This window comes from Pinus tabuliformis, chromosome X, assembly GCF_031772625.1.
Source record: "Pinus tabuliformis cultivar Carrire ecotype Pingquan chromosome X, CPIR1, whole genome shotgun sequence".
Taxonomy (NCBI): domain Eukaryota; kingdom Viridiplantae; phylum Streptophyta; class Pinopsida; order Pinales; family Pinaceae; genus Pinus; species Pinus tabuliformis.
Genome location: NC_142308.1, coordinates 206,542,003 through 206,559,073, shown reverse-complemented (window position 1 = coordinate 206,559,073; position 17,071 = coordinate 206,542,003). Strand labels below are relative to the sequence as shown.

Here is a 17,071-nt window from a genome sequence, read left to right as displayed (position 1 = left end):
TGAAACTTTGCAGCAGAAGTTGATCTTTAATCCATTGCAAGCACTTGACCTAGCATAGGGAACCATCAGCTACCCCTCCCAAGTTGCACTTCAACATTGAAATTTTCTTTTTCAGTAGACATTCATTTTATCCACTAGATCATTTCTTCCACTGTGACAGTCAAACAACACCCCTGCCAGCATATGCTTGACAATCCATCTCATCTTTACTGCTACCTTATAAACATTCTTAAATCTTGTGTCTCCACAATATGTTTAGCTTCTCTCTTGTGCTTACACTCTAGTCTTCTCACAGCTTTAGAATGGTGAATCTTAAACACAGTGTCATGATGTCCATTCAGGGAAGCATAATTCACCCTTTGTTTGAATCAAATTACCCCCCTAGCATTCCCTTTACCTTTAAATGTAGGCATATATTTTCCTTCTGGATGATTGTTAAGCTTCCCATCTCTATTTCGCCTCCCTCTCCTACCCTCATGAACTCGATAAGCTGAATTTAACCAATCTCAATGTATCTGAGACAAACAATCCATCCCACTGGGTAGACTGAGTTGAGACCCTTTTATAAAATAAATCCATCCCTCCACAATGATATATCCCTCCCCAAAAACATCATCATGCTCTGTTCGAGATCTATCATTCCCATGATCACTATAAATTTCTGAGTCCTTCACTTACATATTTGGTAACATCATCATTCAGATCACTTATACTTTGTTGTGTTGTTTCTTGTGTTATGATTTCCTTTAATGGAAATATCTCCCTAGTAGGCATGAGTAACTAAATTCAAGTTCTTATTGAACTCTTGCGTTAACATACATAATTTTCATTTTGACCTATTCAGTTTCAAGTTCTTGTGTGGTTGGTTTACTAGTTGACTACTAGCATTCACCAAGTGGTTATTGATGATCATAGTTAGTCTAGAGTGAACGTTGGACTTTGCCTTGAAAACCAAGCCCTAAGAATAAGCACTTATCATGGAACATTTCAGAGCCAATTCTAGTGGAAGGCAAATTGTGCAGTGGGACTTTATTCAAACTCTGTGATCATCCAGTTAATTGTTCAATCAACCCAAAATATCTAGTGCATGGAGAATTTGAGTTACCCAAATATGATGGAGATTCCAAGGCAATGTAACATCAATTTTAGACTAGACTTGAGTGTACAGGTGTTAGATACTTTCCCCCTTTTCTTGCTTATTCATTCATTGCCAAACACTATACCACTAGTTCTAAGAATCTTGTGGATACTATCACCACAATAAATGCATATTTTATTTTGTTTGAGACAAGAATTGTATATTTACCTTTGGGACACTCCAAAAATATTTTGATGCACCTCTGTGACATTTATGACTTTATGACCTTAATTCCCATTCCATGTTCATCCATGTGGATGCACTTTATGATGTTCTATGACAACCTAATGTCCTTGTCAACTTCCTCTTATCTTCCTTGTCATGTTTTCGGGACTTGTGTATCCAACAAGAAATTTGGGAGATGAATTCCATCAAGGTAGAAAATCAAGGGGGTTTCAAGTCATTTATCTAGGGTTCCCACTAGCATAGTCCCACCATACAATCCACCTTATCCCTAAATTGGGGTCTACTTCTATTTCAATTAATTATTAGATCATCATGGTGGGCCATAATTCCAAGTTAAATATTATGACTCTTCATATGATATTATTGGAGATACTTGAGGAGACATCTTTTTGGCTAAAGGGTTAAGGGAGGATCTTGACTTCAATATCGACCCATATTCTAATTCTAGAGAGCCATATTGTAATAAGGTGAAAAGCTCCAACACTAACCGGAGATTTGTGGAGTCTTAAATGACAACTCATTAAAATTACATCAACTGACAAAGTCTATAGATAACTTTTAAGGAAACCATTTGGAAGGCCTTTATAATAAATGATCATTAGACCCACCTCTGGTTAGGCCTCGATCCAACCTCATAAATAACTTTGAACAACCCTTTCAAGTGACATCACTCCAATATCCAATCCAAAATAAGAGAACACATGGATGCCCCACTTTAGTGAGAAGAGGAATATTTAGTGAAGTACAAGACCCTCCCAAAAATATTTGAAACATAGGCTCAAGATGCCTTAGGAGGTCTGAAATGAAACCAAATTCCTACACTCATTAAGATACCACTGAACAAATTTATAAGGAATGAAGTAGTTTTATATTAAACTCCACAGAGGGTTGAATGAGACTCAAAACATAGCCACCTAATTTCTTGTGAAATATCCTTAGAAAAGGCTTCTCTAGGCCTTAGAATAGTGTCCGACATAGGGCTTTGACTTGTGAGAATTAGGGCTTAGATTTCCCCTACCAAAGAGGGTTGAAAAGGATCTCTATTAATTCAATCCAAATGTATCTCTATCCATCGAGATAGATTTAGATGCAAGAATCAATGTTTTTGGGTCCAAGACCATATTCATTTGATTCTCCTCATTGTGTCAATTCCAATGGTAGTTGGAATGCCACATAACTCCTCATGTTTGACGAGATATGCTTGATCAAATTTAGTGCCTCAAAAATATGGTGAATATCCCCAAAATGAGTTGATGAAGGCAACTTGATGTTGTGGTAAATTAATGGAACTTATTCTCAAATGGTTGATTAACATTAATATTGGGATTATTAAGGATCATCCTAGTTAATTTTAACTTACAAAGAAAGACTTTGTAAAGGGATTATTGATTAAATACTTTGAATCCCATGTTAACTTTTAAGGATGATTTTTTTGGCTCCAAAATTTAAAAATTCGAGTTTCATTTTCTCTATGTCGGCACCATGTGTTAGGATGATGTTCAACCCTCTAGAAGCTTTCTCCACTTTATATTTGAGCTTGACATCTCCTTGGAGTGCATTGAAATTTTATCCAATCCTAGAATTATCTCTATTTTAGTAGGTGAGGAATAGTCGCATTCACCTATGGATGAGGATGAATTTCATTGTGAGCTATTAAGATTTATCTAAGGCTATTGTGGATTTTCTGAAGAGTATACTTGAGGTTTTTTGTGGAGTTTTTTTTACCTATTTTGAGGACTAATTTGAATCACCTCTATGGAATAATTTCAGATCATATTGTGGTTGAACTCAATGTCATAATCAAGGAATCTTCACTATTTTTTGAGGTAATTTCATTGGTAATCCAAGGATATTTTTATATTAATATTGAGCCCTATTCCAAGATTTCTCTAAGGAAACCTAGTTTTCTATTTCTGAGCGCTAATTTGTGACTATTTAAAGAAATTTTCACAAATCTCCAATACTAATCGGAGCGAGTTTTGGAAGTGGGAGATATTGTAATAAAGATTCGCATTGTCTAATTCTATGACTTCAATTGTAGGATTTCAGTGGCTTGCAGTGATGGATAAAGTTGTTTGAGTGAAAATGGAAGTTGAAGCACAACATGAGAACTCTGCTGCTCTGTACGAGGCCTTATGCCTTGAACCATCTCTTGGCGCGTGGCTTTGAATGTGGAATATCTCTCTGCATTTGATTTATTGCTACAACCCATGTCTCTGCGTGTGGCATTCCCTATATCCAGCTACCCTACGCGTGTCTTTTGTTTTTCAGGTAAGATGTCTTCATTATTCATAACATCATTTTGGCCTAGTTAGTCTACCATTAATGTTTCCTGTCTAGACAAGTGGATCTCAGTTTTTATCCTTGTAGTTGTGCGTGGCCATCTTTAGTCTGGCATATGGCCTTTCCCTTTCTGTTTTTCCTGGCGCGTGGTATGATTCTAAATTGGTTAGATCTTTTTTGGCACCTCGCATACTAGTTATGGCCTGACAATTGCAGGACTTTCTCGCATTTTCATTTCATTCATTGGGCTTTCACCTTTTTCCTTACTTACATCCATGACCATAGATTTGAGTCTCCATGATTATAGATGCCTGCCAATCCTCTTCTCATCATCCAGAGCAAGTTTCTTTTCTCGTCCATGTTTAGCATGGACTGAACCTTTTCTTTTTGTCTTACTCTTTGGAGTATATCAGGAGAAAGTATGGTTCTGGTCAACTTAATTCTGCTTCGAATGGGTATTTGATAACCTTATTTCCCCGTTTAAGTGAGTATCAGTCTTATTTCGGTTCTGAGATTTCCTGTTGAAGAGGAGCATTCTTCGTTAGGTCTGGATTTGCAGGCGATATTGATGGTTCAGGCTTCTGTTTTTTGCAATGAAGGCCTCGCGCGGAGCACAAAGGTATGGTATCAGTTCTCCTTCCTGTATCTGATGAGTTGTGCTACTATGTTTCAGTTTTTTCCATATCCTCTCTGTGGTTTTTTAGTTTCAGTCTGAGTGGTTCCTTACTCCTTGCAATTGCCATGGTAAAGCTGAAATGCTTTTTGCTTGGTTAGAATTACTATTGCAGAGTTCTTACCTGATATTTAAGGAAGTCTTTGTTTCGAAATTCCCATGCACAATATTTACAAACCATTTCATTATTTCCCGGCCATGCACTGATGCTCGCTGTAGAATAGGGAATTCCTGGTGTATATGCTATAGCTGTATATGCTGCTGTCCTGATTGTTCCTGATTTCCATGATACTATGGTATTTTTTTCAGCATATTTCCTGCTACAGTCTAAGGCTTTTCCATTTTCGTTTCACTTGGACAGCTCTTAGGTTCAGGGTTCTAGATGGGTCCTTAGGTTTGCAGGTCTCCTGGTTTTTCTGGGGTTAATTTCTGGTAAGGTTTTGGTTTTCTGACTCCTTGCTCTAGAATTCTCTGGAATGGTATGGACTCGAGTTTTCATGTTTTGGTACTCATGACACATGGGTTGGCACGCTTCAAATGACTTTCTTAACTGCCATTTTGGCTATGACATGATCTCTTTCATCAGCTAATTTTAAATTTTTAATTAGATTTATCAGTATTTATACCCTCGCACATATATATATCTCATCAGTGCGTAAGGTTGTACGTACTTCCCTGAAAATATTCAACTTTCAAAAATTTCCACTTAACCGAATCTGATAGGATTTTCTCACTACCATTTCCATATCTATCTGTATATCTGATCCCTCTATATTTCCTGTAGCTTTTATTATCCTCCTAACTTTCTGAGCTACGTGTGTCATTCTTTTTTAGGACGAGCTATCTCCAGTACTTTCTTTGTCCCTCTTTGTAGTACATATGGAAATCCCATCTGATGTGTCTGCTTCGTCAGCCTTGGTGTGGGTTGTTATAGAGGCAGAGAAAGCCTTTGGTAGTGGATCATTACGTAAAGATTGGCAATCTGAGGTGGCAAACACAATTATACCTCCTGTCCATATGACATGGAATAAGGAAGGTGGCGGGGATGATTTCCCGCGATGTAAAAAATATCAGCAGCTCATGAAGACTACTCCACCACCCTCTGCATGCAAGTCCGTGGTTATGTGGAAGCTGTTCTGAATAGTACACCTTAACGATTATTCATTCTAATACTTCCTCATCCACTTTTCATCTATTGCTTGTCATATTCATACTTGACTCTATGTATCGGACAACAATACTAAAATCACCACCTTTTATTATAAATACCAGAGGATCGCGACGTGTAATTCGAACACAACAACAATTGCAACAGAGCATTTTGAGTATATGAGGGGAGCAATGGAGAGGCTTGTGATTGAGGCAGTGAGTACATGTTTCATGGCAATCATGATGGTGGTGGCATTAAATGCTGTCACAGGTGAAGCAGAAAGAGAGATAAAGCCTGTATCCTTTATATTTGGGGACTCTTTGTCAGATGCTGGAAACAACAATCACCTGCCACGGAGTCTAGCCAAGTCCAATTATCCATGGTATGGCATTGATTATGGTAACGGAATGCCTACCGGAAGATACACCAATGGCCGAACCATTTGTGATATAGTTGGTATTTCTTACATCCCCCGGCTTCCACAATTCAACTTGTTTCACCTTGTGAATATTTATTTGTATATTGGGCATTTTGGAGGTATTGATTTGATTGGGTGTTGCTAATATTGCAGCTGAGAAAACAGGTTTGCCAATCCTGGTACCGATCCTGGATCCATCTACTGATGACAACACCGTGTTGATACAAGGTGTCAACTATGCTTTGGGTGGTGGAGGCATTCTAAACGAAACAGGATATCTTTTTTTAATAACTACTCAACATTACTCGCTCCTCTGGTTTTTTTTTTGGTTAATTTCATTTTCTCACCTATTGACTGTATGCTCATGTAGATTCAACAACTCTATTTGTGGAGAAAAATAGAGTTGTTTCAAGGGACCAAGATGTCCATTTCCAATAAAATCGGGCATGCCAAAGCGAAGAAATTCTTTAGTGAATCCATCTATTTAATGTCCATAGGAAGCAACGACTACGTCAACAATTATTTTCTCCCTGTGGAGGCTGATTCATGGCAATACGCTCCCGATGATTTCATAGACTATCTTATTTCAACATTGCGCCAACAACTCACGGTGAGTTTTCCTGAAGCTTAAATTTGAGACTATTTTTTGGATATATGTTGTGCCCAAGTTTACTAATGTTCTTGATGTTCTAGGTTTCGAGTAGTGGTCTCATCACTCATCATGCACTCAAGTACATGCACTCAAGTAAAGGGGCTCATGCTTTACTTGAGTCTGTGATGAAGGGGCTCATATTTTACTTGAGTCTCTGATAAAGGGTGGTGAGACCATTAGAAAATCAATAAACTAGTACACAATATCTATTCAAAAACTTTTATATCAGTATGTTTTACTTGAGTCTGTGATAAAGGGTGGTGACACCATTTGTAAATCAATAAACTGGCACACAATATATATCCAAAAACGTTTATATAAGCATGTTTTACTTGAGTTTGTGATAAATGATAAAGGGTTGTGACACCATTAGAAAATCAATAAATTGGCACACAATATATATCCATTTTTTTTTATATCAGCATGTTTTACTTGAGTCTGTGATAAAGGGTGGTGACACCATTAGAAAATCAATAAACTGGCGCACAATATATATCCAAAAACTTTTATATCAGCATGACCAGTGGCCATGGAAATATACACTCACAAATCTTTTATATGTCAATTGGCGCAGACACTACATCAATTAGGCGTACACAGATTGCTCTTCACAGGATTGGGACCTCTGGCCTCTTGCTGCAAATGTTCCCAAAGTAAGACATCCATGTGGATGAGCACACAATACAACCATACAGAATCTCAGTGTTTATTCAGTCCATGATACTTGAATTGATGATTTGATGATTTGCAGGCTGTGGTGCTTTGTCAAGTTGAGAAAGCCAAGGATGAAATGTTGATCCAACTTTATAGCTCAGTCAGGTAAGGTTTAATGACAAAATGTGGTTAAGGTACGTCAATAATTAGTTTGATTATTTTCCCATTTCTGTATTTTGCCAGACTGAATTTGATTTTCACTTGAAATCAGGTCTCTTGGGACTATACGAAAGTAGTGTTTTTTGTCATCCTCTGCAGGTGTAGTAGACACCTGTTGATTGGAGCACTGTACATTTGAGCTTTTGGGGTGCCTTTTCAACTTTTTGTTTAAAAAGGTTCTACATGGATTTAAACTCGGATTGATCCCAAGAGAACTTTTGACTTATCAATTCTATTTTCCCGTGTTGATATGTATGTAGTGTGGGCTCAATAGCAACACCTTTTAACCTCAATATCAATGACAATGGAGCAACTATGAACCCTTTTTTGGTTCCTTTTTATCAACACTGTATTTTAATCATTTATGTCTCTTTATTTTGAATTTTAATTTAATTTAATTTTGAATTTATAGACAGACTGTGTTATTGGTTGTTTTGATCAATACTGGTTTGCTTTTCCTGCTTCTGTTGGCATTTTCCTCGTTGAATTGGTGAGGGTTTTGTATTTTTCCACTTATATTTGTTTGAATTTTAATTTAGTTTAATTTTGAATTTATAGACAGACTCTGTTATTGGTTGTTTTGATCAATACTGGTTTGCTTTTCTTGTTTCTGTTGGCATTTTCCTGATTGAATTGGCGAGGGTTCCGTGTTTTTCCACTTCTATTTATTTGTTTCCTTCTTATTTGCTGATTGGGATTTTGTTTGTTACAGTATTCATGGGCAATGTGAAGTTATCTTGTTTGATGTTACTGCACGATTGACTTACAAGAATGTCCCAACGTGGCACAAAGATCTTTGCAGGTATCTCTTTTGTAGAGGGGTTGGATCTCTAAGTAGAAATGAAGGTTCCTTAATTGTGTGGTGGCACAATTGCCTGAACCGATTAGCTAAATATCTTTGTGAATTTCAGGGTGTGTGAGAACATTCCTATTGTTCTTTGTGGAAACAAGGCTGATGTGAAGAATAGGAAAGTGAAAGATAAGCAAGTTACTTTTCATAGAAAGAAGAATCTTCAGTACTATGAGATATCTGCAAAAAGTAACTACAACTTTGAGAATCCATTCCTATACTTGGCAGGGAAGCTCTCAGGGTGAGCCTTTAATCTAGTTTCTGATGCTCCCTAATATGAATGCTATATTAAAAAATTTTCATTGATTCTATAATGGGTTATTTTTATAAGGATCCAAACCTTCATTTTGTGGAGTCACCTGCTCTTGCTCCTCCTGAGGTTCAGATAGACCTTGCAACCCATCAGCAGTAAGTAGAATGCTATTTTCTTATTACTTTTTGTTAACTTTTATTGAAATAATTTGTTCCATTTCTAAAAGATTGGAACTTTGGCTTACAATCTTTTATGTTGTCAGGTACAAGGTAGAACTTGTAGCAGCTGCGGCCCAACCCCTTCCATATGACGATGATGATGCTTTCGAATAGCTTTGTTAAGATGCTTTTGCATATTTAGGGATTGGCAGATTCAATTAGTTTTGTATCATTGGAGTTTGCTCTTGAGTTCTGACATTTAATTCTAATTTGTATTTGGGGCTTAGAATAGCCTTATCGCATCTCTCTATATGTGATTTGGGTATTGTATAGATGTTTTCATCGGTGGAGTTGGCTAAGCTGTCTTAGTTCAACTCCATTACAGAGCTATTTTTATATGCTAAGACAGTTTTTTCCGTTATATACTCTTGCACATTTTGCACAAGAACTTTTTGTACTCTTAAAATATTTCAAGAATGCTCAAGTGCCTTTCGTTGTGTACTATTGGGGGAAATGCTAGTTGCGATGACTGTTTCTTGTAATATATTATGGTTTGTTAAAACTTTCTCTGAAAATCCTAGATATGTCTCAGGATTTATTTTAACTTTGAAATTGGTTTACATAGTTGATAATTGTGGCTATCAAGCCTGCCTGGGTATTCTTGTGGGTATGTTGTTTGTCGAACACATAAAGGTATCACCATTTCATTAATTGGGCTCTCAATTGATTTCTGCATAAAGATTCACATTGTCTAAATCTAAAGTCGTTTCCATTCAACAGTCTACAGATTCTTCTTTAACTATAGTAAAACTGGGAGATGGAATGCTTATCAAAGCTAAGGTAGCATCTTAAATCCAAACTTCTGACTCCAATTTGAAGTAGTAAAACTTGGGCGTAAATTTAGTAATGAATTGAATCCCCTCTTGCTAAACAAAGGTAATATTAATAACCCATATGTGTTGGTTTCTATCAGACAAGAATTTCTGGGGTGGTTTCTCTCATACACAAGTACTATTTGTGAACTTTGAATGTGAAACTACTTTGAAAGAATATTCAAAATTTTTATTTTTTATTTTTTTTTTAAATAATTTTTTATATTGTCTCCAGAGAGATAATAGTTTGAATTATGGACATATAGTCACATTCAAAATGATTTTATTGATTTTTTTTACCATAATTTTTTATATTGTCTCTAGAGAGACAATAATTTGAATTATGGACATATAGTCACATTCAAAATGATTTTATTTATTTATTTTTAAATAATGTTTTATATTGTCTCTAGAGAGACAAATCAAATTGTCTCTTAATAGACAATAATTCTTGTCTTTATAGAGACAATAATAATATGTGTTCTATATTGTCTTTATAGAGACAAATTTTTGAGACATTATATTTTGCCACACCCACTTAGAGACAATATTTAAGACAATACACAAGTTTCTTTTCATCTTAAGTTAAGACAATTGACTCAAATATTGTCTTAAAACCCCCCTACCTGTAGTAGTGATGAATGGTCGATTGCAGTGGTAGCTTAGAGGTAGACATGTAAGGAACAATCGACGGTGTTTCTATGGCTACCTTTTCCTCAATCCAGTGTTAGGCCAGCCTAGTAGTTACGCCATCAAACATACACCTTTTTGTTTGACCAAGCCCATTGAGAGCATAGAGCATAGCTCTAAAAGTGACAGCTACAAGTGAGTTAAGAGTGCCTTTGACAAATTTATACAAGCGAGTTAAGAGTGCCTTTGACAAATTTAGCAATGGAATGCCCCATTCCACCATCACGACCATAATGTAACAACCTACCCCTACGCTAATGTATACCAATAGTAGATTAATCTCTATGATATTCCCATCCCCTTTCGCGAGTGAGTTACAAACACAATTTTCATACTCACATGAAAATTGTAGCGTACATAAATTAAAAAAAATATGTTATTAAAAATTAATAATTTTGTATATGAAATGTGAGAATAAGATAGAAAAAATCATTTTAATCATAAAAATAATTAGTTGAGAAAATATCTTAACCAAACACTAATCTAAAAGTTATTATTTTAGTTAAACTAAATCTCTTGAATCCAACTAACAATCAAACTACTAAAGTAACAATTAAAATACATATCATGAAAAATATCAAATATTAAGAATAAGACAACTAGGAGTATATTTCCAACAATTGCAATATCTAATAGATTGCATCAACCTCTCTCATTTGTCATCTCTCTGCCCGTAAGATTTTGGGTGTTCATAGATTCAAGTTCACTATATAATTACAAAAACTATACAAATTAAACTTCCAAAAATGTTCATATTTAAATTATCATTATTAATATTAATTATAAAAGAACTAATATATGAGTTAAAATGTAACAATGGAAAAATAACAATAAGTAATAAGAGTTAAATTCCATTCATATCTATCTATATATATATATATATATATATATATATATATATATATATATATAGATATATATATATATATATAGATATATATATATATATATATATATATATATATATATATATATATATATATATATATATATAGCGAGAGAGAGAGAGAGAGAGAGAGAGAGTATAATTACCATTAAGATAAATTTCGATCTTCTATACATTACTATTAAAATCAGAAGGGTTGGTAAATGCCAACATGCATCAATTTATGATAAATATCAAAACACTTACCTCATAATACATGGCACATTGCTGAAATTAAAAGAATCATAACAATATAACTTTATTTTAACATTTTTTTAAAATTAAAATGTTAAAATTTCTATCTTCTATACATTACTATTAAAATTAGAAGGGTTGGTAAATGCCAATAGGCACCAATTTATGATCAATATCAAAATACTTGCCTCATAATACATGACACATTGTCAAAATTAAAAGAATAATAACAATATAACTTTATTTTAACATTTTTTAAGTTAAACTGAAATATAAAATGCCTATAACTAAATTTATGATAAATTTCAACTTTCTATACAGCTCTTAAAATGAAATTAGCGCAACCATGTAAACTAGAAATCACACTAGATGTTCCAAAGGAGATGTCGTAAGACATAAATTTGAGAAGAATCGTGACATATAAAAATCATTGAAGATGAAAATTAGTAAACAAAATGTCATTCAAAGTTAGAAGATAAAGATAAATCACTTACATTATGTCAAATTGACATATTCTATAACCTTCGAACATAGATTGTCTCTTAATCTTCGAATATGGTCTTTCAAGTTCCAATAGCAAATATTTGATAGATTTTGAAAAGGTATAGGTAGTAGATGAGCTAAACTAAATAAAAAATAATATTGATTCATGAACAATATGATGACTATCTTTCTAAATCTAAATTTGCATCACAGCCTCATAATTTTCAGACATCATCACATATTAGATGAAAATGAGCAAGACATCAACTCCCAATTATTCATAAATTTTGCTTTAAAATCTACTACTTTGATGGGATACTCTAGTCCAATGCAGTTGATGATGTTTAATATCTCCAATGTTTCCTCTAAGAACACCATCTCTGAAATTGTAAAGAAACATATTGAATTGCTCTTATAGTAGCAACATACAATTTTAGTATTTTGCAATGCCCCCTCAACAGTATAGGGTTTACATCTCTTGGTGGACAAATTGTAATATGTATTATAACTTCGTGTTTATATCATCGATTTATATTGACAATTGTAATAGACCATTGTAACAATTTACATGGTGAAGAACCTTCTACATGGTTGAAGACATTGATTATTCACAGAATCCAATAAACTATCAACCACCTATATTATGACCTTTATTTCAAATTTACATTATGTTAGCATCCAAACCTAACCCCTATATTTATGTAATAGGGTCAAGTCATAGTTATAGTTAGTTAAAGAGTCAATAAAGCCCGTATTAATAATTGTAAGTGGTCGCCCCGCATTTAAGAAAGGGACCACAGTTAGTTGTAAACGGGCCATAGTATTAGATAGGTGGTGGGAATCGTTGAATGGTTGAGTCTATAAATACTTGCAATGATTGAAGCAATCGATAATAAAATTTGTGATTGATTTGATTGATTAACAATCTGTTTGTATCAAATATATCTTGTGGAAGAATATAAATGGTAATTACCGAAATATAAGAAGATGTGATGGATTCAAATTGCAGTGTATGTGAACTTGTGATATGGAAAAAATTGACGTCATTGATTATGGCACATATTTCTTTTTAATCGTAGTGAAATCGTAATTTTGACAATGACAAAATTTGACTATGGTATAGGTTACCAAATTTATTAAAATTTGTATAAAGTTATTTTATCTTTGTTATGTCATGAATTTTTTGTAATTCTAAGAAAAATACGTTGAGGGAAAAGTGGGGTTGTTATGTTTCTAGCTATTACATGGTAAAGGGAACGAACTTATTTTGTAAATGGGGGAAGAGAAAAATTATTTTTAGTACTATATGTAATTTATTAGAGTAATTAAGACATGGCTAAAGTTTGGCTATGATACACATTACCAAATCCATTAAATTGTAGAAGGTCACCTACTTCTTGTGTTATGAACTGTTTGTAATTCTTGGGAGAGGAAGCTAAGCGAAAAGTGGGGTTGTTATGTTATGTTTTTATTACATGTTTAAGGGGGTGTATTTCTTTTATAGGTGAGTGAAAAGAAAAAACACCTTCATTATTCATTTATTTTTACATCTAACATCCATTCTAAACCATCAGATTAGACAATTGTTCATGTAATTATCACTCTTGCTCCCTTCATATCCATGAATTGAATCAAATTTGAAGCAACAATGTCCCACAAATTTTTTTCAACATCACCTGCAGACTACCTTGAAGATATCATGCACTCATGAATATTTAGCCTTATCAATTATTTCCTTTACATTATGATGATAACAAATAACTTTTGTTTATATTAAACTATCTTTTATTGTTTTATCAGGGTATCTCACATAAGCACCTACTCTCCAATACACTGAAGCATCCGAGCCTGTAAAAACGCATTAGAGAGGAGAGAAAGGATTCATTGAAGAATGGTGTGGATTCAATTGAAATTTTTCTCTATTATGTAAACATATATGGGGCATGATTTTCTATTTCTGATTTTTTTTCTTAACTGGATTTTTAGCCTTATGTTTTGTGCTTCTATTGGTTTTATGAAACATGTTGTTGATGGCAATGATTAGATTTATAGTGGGTACAAATATTGATATTCTAGAGTTGTACCATGTGATTTTATGTAATACTGAAAAGCTACCAAGTAATACTAAAAATATACCTACAAAGAGAAAGATAGCAAAGTGATAGAAGAATATAATATCCTAATCCTTGATCAACCACTAGGTTGTGGGTAATAGTCTTATGTGGTAACAACTGAGTGACTAGAAATGGGACATTTCTAAGAGTAGAAATTAATCCTAGTAGAATAAATTTGCATACTTGGTCCACTAAGGAGAAATAACTAATAAAGATTCAATAAAAGAATTAATATGCAAGAAAATCAAGGAAAAAAGTGTGTGCAACAAACAGAAAGGAACCATGCAATTACATCCTACATTGGCATAATCACAAGAATCTATAGAAAAAAAATCAAATTTAGACGTGAAACCTGAGGTTGAGAAACTTCACAGGGAAAAAAGGGTAAGTAGCATAGTTTTAACAGAAGTTTGATTAAAAAATGCAAAGGCAACAAAAATAGAGATGTGAGCAATGAAAAACCCTCGAAAGGCATTCACTAAATAAATACATATGACAAATTTTAAAATCAAATTGGTATTGTTATAAAAACAATTTTTAAAGATAAAAACTTCATGTGGCCTTAACTAAAATGAATTGTTGAAATCCACACACGAGACAAATTGAAAACGTTTGCTGGAGAAATCATTACACTTGATAAGATAGATTCAGAAAAATACAGTGAGTTAAATTATTCCCAAAATATTTGAATTAGAATAAATTGGAAAATGATCATCTCGTACCCAAGACAAATTGATTTTGGTAGAAAAATAATTTAGAGAAAGAATTTTCAATCCTCTCATTATATTCAGGTTTGGCCTCATTTACGTCCTATGCATACTCTCGTCCTAGTTTTATTCACAGAGATTTTACAAATGGTGGACAACTTAAAGGAAGAAAGACTATTATCCCAATTCTATGCACATCCAAACCATAGAGCTCCCGCAATAGTAATTTCAATAAAAAATTACATTTCAATGAAAATATACAAACTGCACAACACCTCCAACAGTAATTTCAATAAAAATATCTTGATCATTTTCTTGTGACTTTTGGGGATTAGAGAGATTTGAGTGAATGCAATATAACGTCAATATATGCAAACAATGTGTGCAATAGAAAATATATATATTGGGAAACTATAAAGTGCAATGGATGAATTGGTTAGTGTTAATGTTGATAAATGGGACTGTTGTATTCAATAACACAACAACCTTCTCTGTACTTCCCACCAATGTAGCCACTAAAGCTCAATATAACTTGAAATATTTGATTTTTTTCCAAATTGGAATGACTAATTGTGAGTTTTGACATTTAATAACTAGTTTACTAAAATAATAGAAAATCTAATAATATGATGAAGACAGATTATTTGAATGACAATATCATAAGGAAGCGAAGCTACTATGGAGAAAGAAGATGTGTGCCACAAAGCAAAGTGTGGAGGAGTCCAAGTAGGGTTATGAAGAATTTGTATCATCACAAAGGGGGCAAGGTGCATCCTTCTTTTGCGTGTTGAACGATGGCACAAATCAAGATTCGATTGATAATTAAAACTGTGGGATGTAATAATGGAATAACTCTCAATCATCTAATAATGGATCTGATGGTGCAGAGGAGTGTAGAGTGGTAACTGGAGGATTTATTCTCAAAGGGGAATACCTTATGACATAGTTAAATGATTCATACACTCTAATCAATTTATATAAATATAAAAATACTTACCTCATAATACATCCCGAAGTACCTATTAGCTTTGTTGGTGTTTGGCCCAAAAATGGATCCAAAACACTCCCAAAGTCTCCAAAGTTTTCTTAAAATTATGCAAATGGATCAAAGTATGCTCCAAAGCACTCCATAAGTCTTCAAAAGTGCTTAATATCCTCTAAAAACGCAAACACGTGAGGGAGGAATGCACTATTGGGAGGCTAAAACACTTCAAAATCATGAAAAACCATGTGTCGGAGGCTTAAAACGCAAGAATACACAGCAACCGTTAGATCTATCCAATCAACAGCCTAGATCTAAGCGGTAAATCATAAATTGGTAGTCGTAGGTAGTGGCAATCGGTGCTAGACACCGCCGATCAACGATCGGCGATGATCAGATCGACAGGTCACAATCAGCGGAGGAAAATCAGCGATATCGGTGTAGACAATATGGAAGTTGCGACTATGATCGATGATTAAACGTGGACCGTCAATCATGCACGCAGATTGACGGCCCACATTACCTCGTCGGATCGTTAGCGGCAGAAACCATGGGGCAGGGCCTTTGCATATACATATGGGCAACCCGATAGCCAGACTCAACGACATATATATGAGAGTTCATAAATTTTCAGGTCCATGCCAAAGCCTTGTTTTAATGCATTTTTCATGTATTTCGTTATATAATGAAATATAAAGGGAACCATAGAACAGGTCGAATGCGACATGCAACAAAGACCTGAAGGGCGTACATGATAAAGGAATTAATCATCTTTGAGGACTGTTGAAGTCTGAAAATGACATAGAGGGGCGGGAATTCTCAGCGTTGCTATGTTTTTTGTTTAAAACAAAAATATTCATCATTTTCAACAAAGGTCCACAATAGGGCAGCGCTATTCTGTTTTAACAGAAAGCATGCATTGTTAAGCCATTGAAAGGGCCACAGCACGCGCATCTCCTCCCCAAACCGACATAGAGGCCGAGAAGCAGCACAACACATCAATAGCCCAGCACAGCTCATCAAAACAAACATTATGGGGCATCTTTGGCATGAGAGAGCCCCCAAATAGTGCACCAAGCTATCCAAAATATCTAAATACGGTTATTCCTCTGTCAGAAAGAGAAAACATCTGAGCCACACTTTCCTAGTCAGAGATCAAACAGTTAAACAAGACAAAGGGATAGATTAAGACCTCTCAAGCCTCAGAAGGCTCAGCATCATTGTAATGAGCTATAAATAGTTGAAAACTAAATGTGACAGAGGTTCAAACTTCTGGAGACAGTAGAGACTTTGCTACTCAAGCTTCTCATCTTCATTCGTTAATAATATAATCTTATTTTGATGTTATATGTTCAATGTCCATTTCTCTTCTGTTCTAAGCTTGCACTTGAAAAGTTTGTTCATGTTTTCTTTTGTGTCTAAGGCTAGATAATTTTCATCTTATCTCTACTTTGAAAAATAAGATTTGC

The 17,071-nt window shown here is 34.4% G+C and overlaps 1 protein-coding gene across 1 annotated transcript; it reads left to right on the top strand.

Moving 5' to 3' along the window:
* Positions 1–5,621: 5,621 nt before the first annotated feature.
* Positions 5,622–8,808, top strand: LOC149139097 (GDSL esterase/lipase At1g74460-like). Its single transcript, XM_089450592.1, has 8 exons — positions 5,622–5,886; positions 6,002–6,132; positions 6,219–6,458; positions 7,075–7,128; positions 7,252–7,319; positions 8,086–8,175; positions 8,285–8,464; positions 8,739–8,808. The coding sequence occupies exons 1-8, from the start codon at positions 5,622–5,624 to the stop codon at positions 8,806–8,808; spliced, it is 1,098 nt and encodes a 365-aa protein (XP_089306718.1).
* The last annotated feature ends 8,263 nt before the right edge of the window (positions 8,809–17,071 follow it).

Excerpts from the sequence above, each read along its gene's own strand:
- LOC149139097 (XM_089450592.1), top strand. The coding sequence starts at position 5,622 with ATGGAGAGGCTTGTGATTGAGGCAGTGAGTACATGTTTCATGGCAATC. Across the intron at positions 7,320-8,085 it reads CAACTTTATAGCTCAGTCAG|TATTCATGGGCAATGTGAAG; the intron begins GTAAGGTTTAAT and ends TGTTTGTTACAG. Across the intron at positions 8,176-8,284 it reads TGGCACAAAGATCTTTGCAG|GGTGTGTGAGAACATTCCTA; the intron begins GTATCTCTTTTG and ends TGTGAATTTCAG.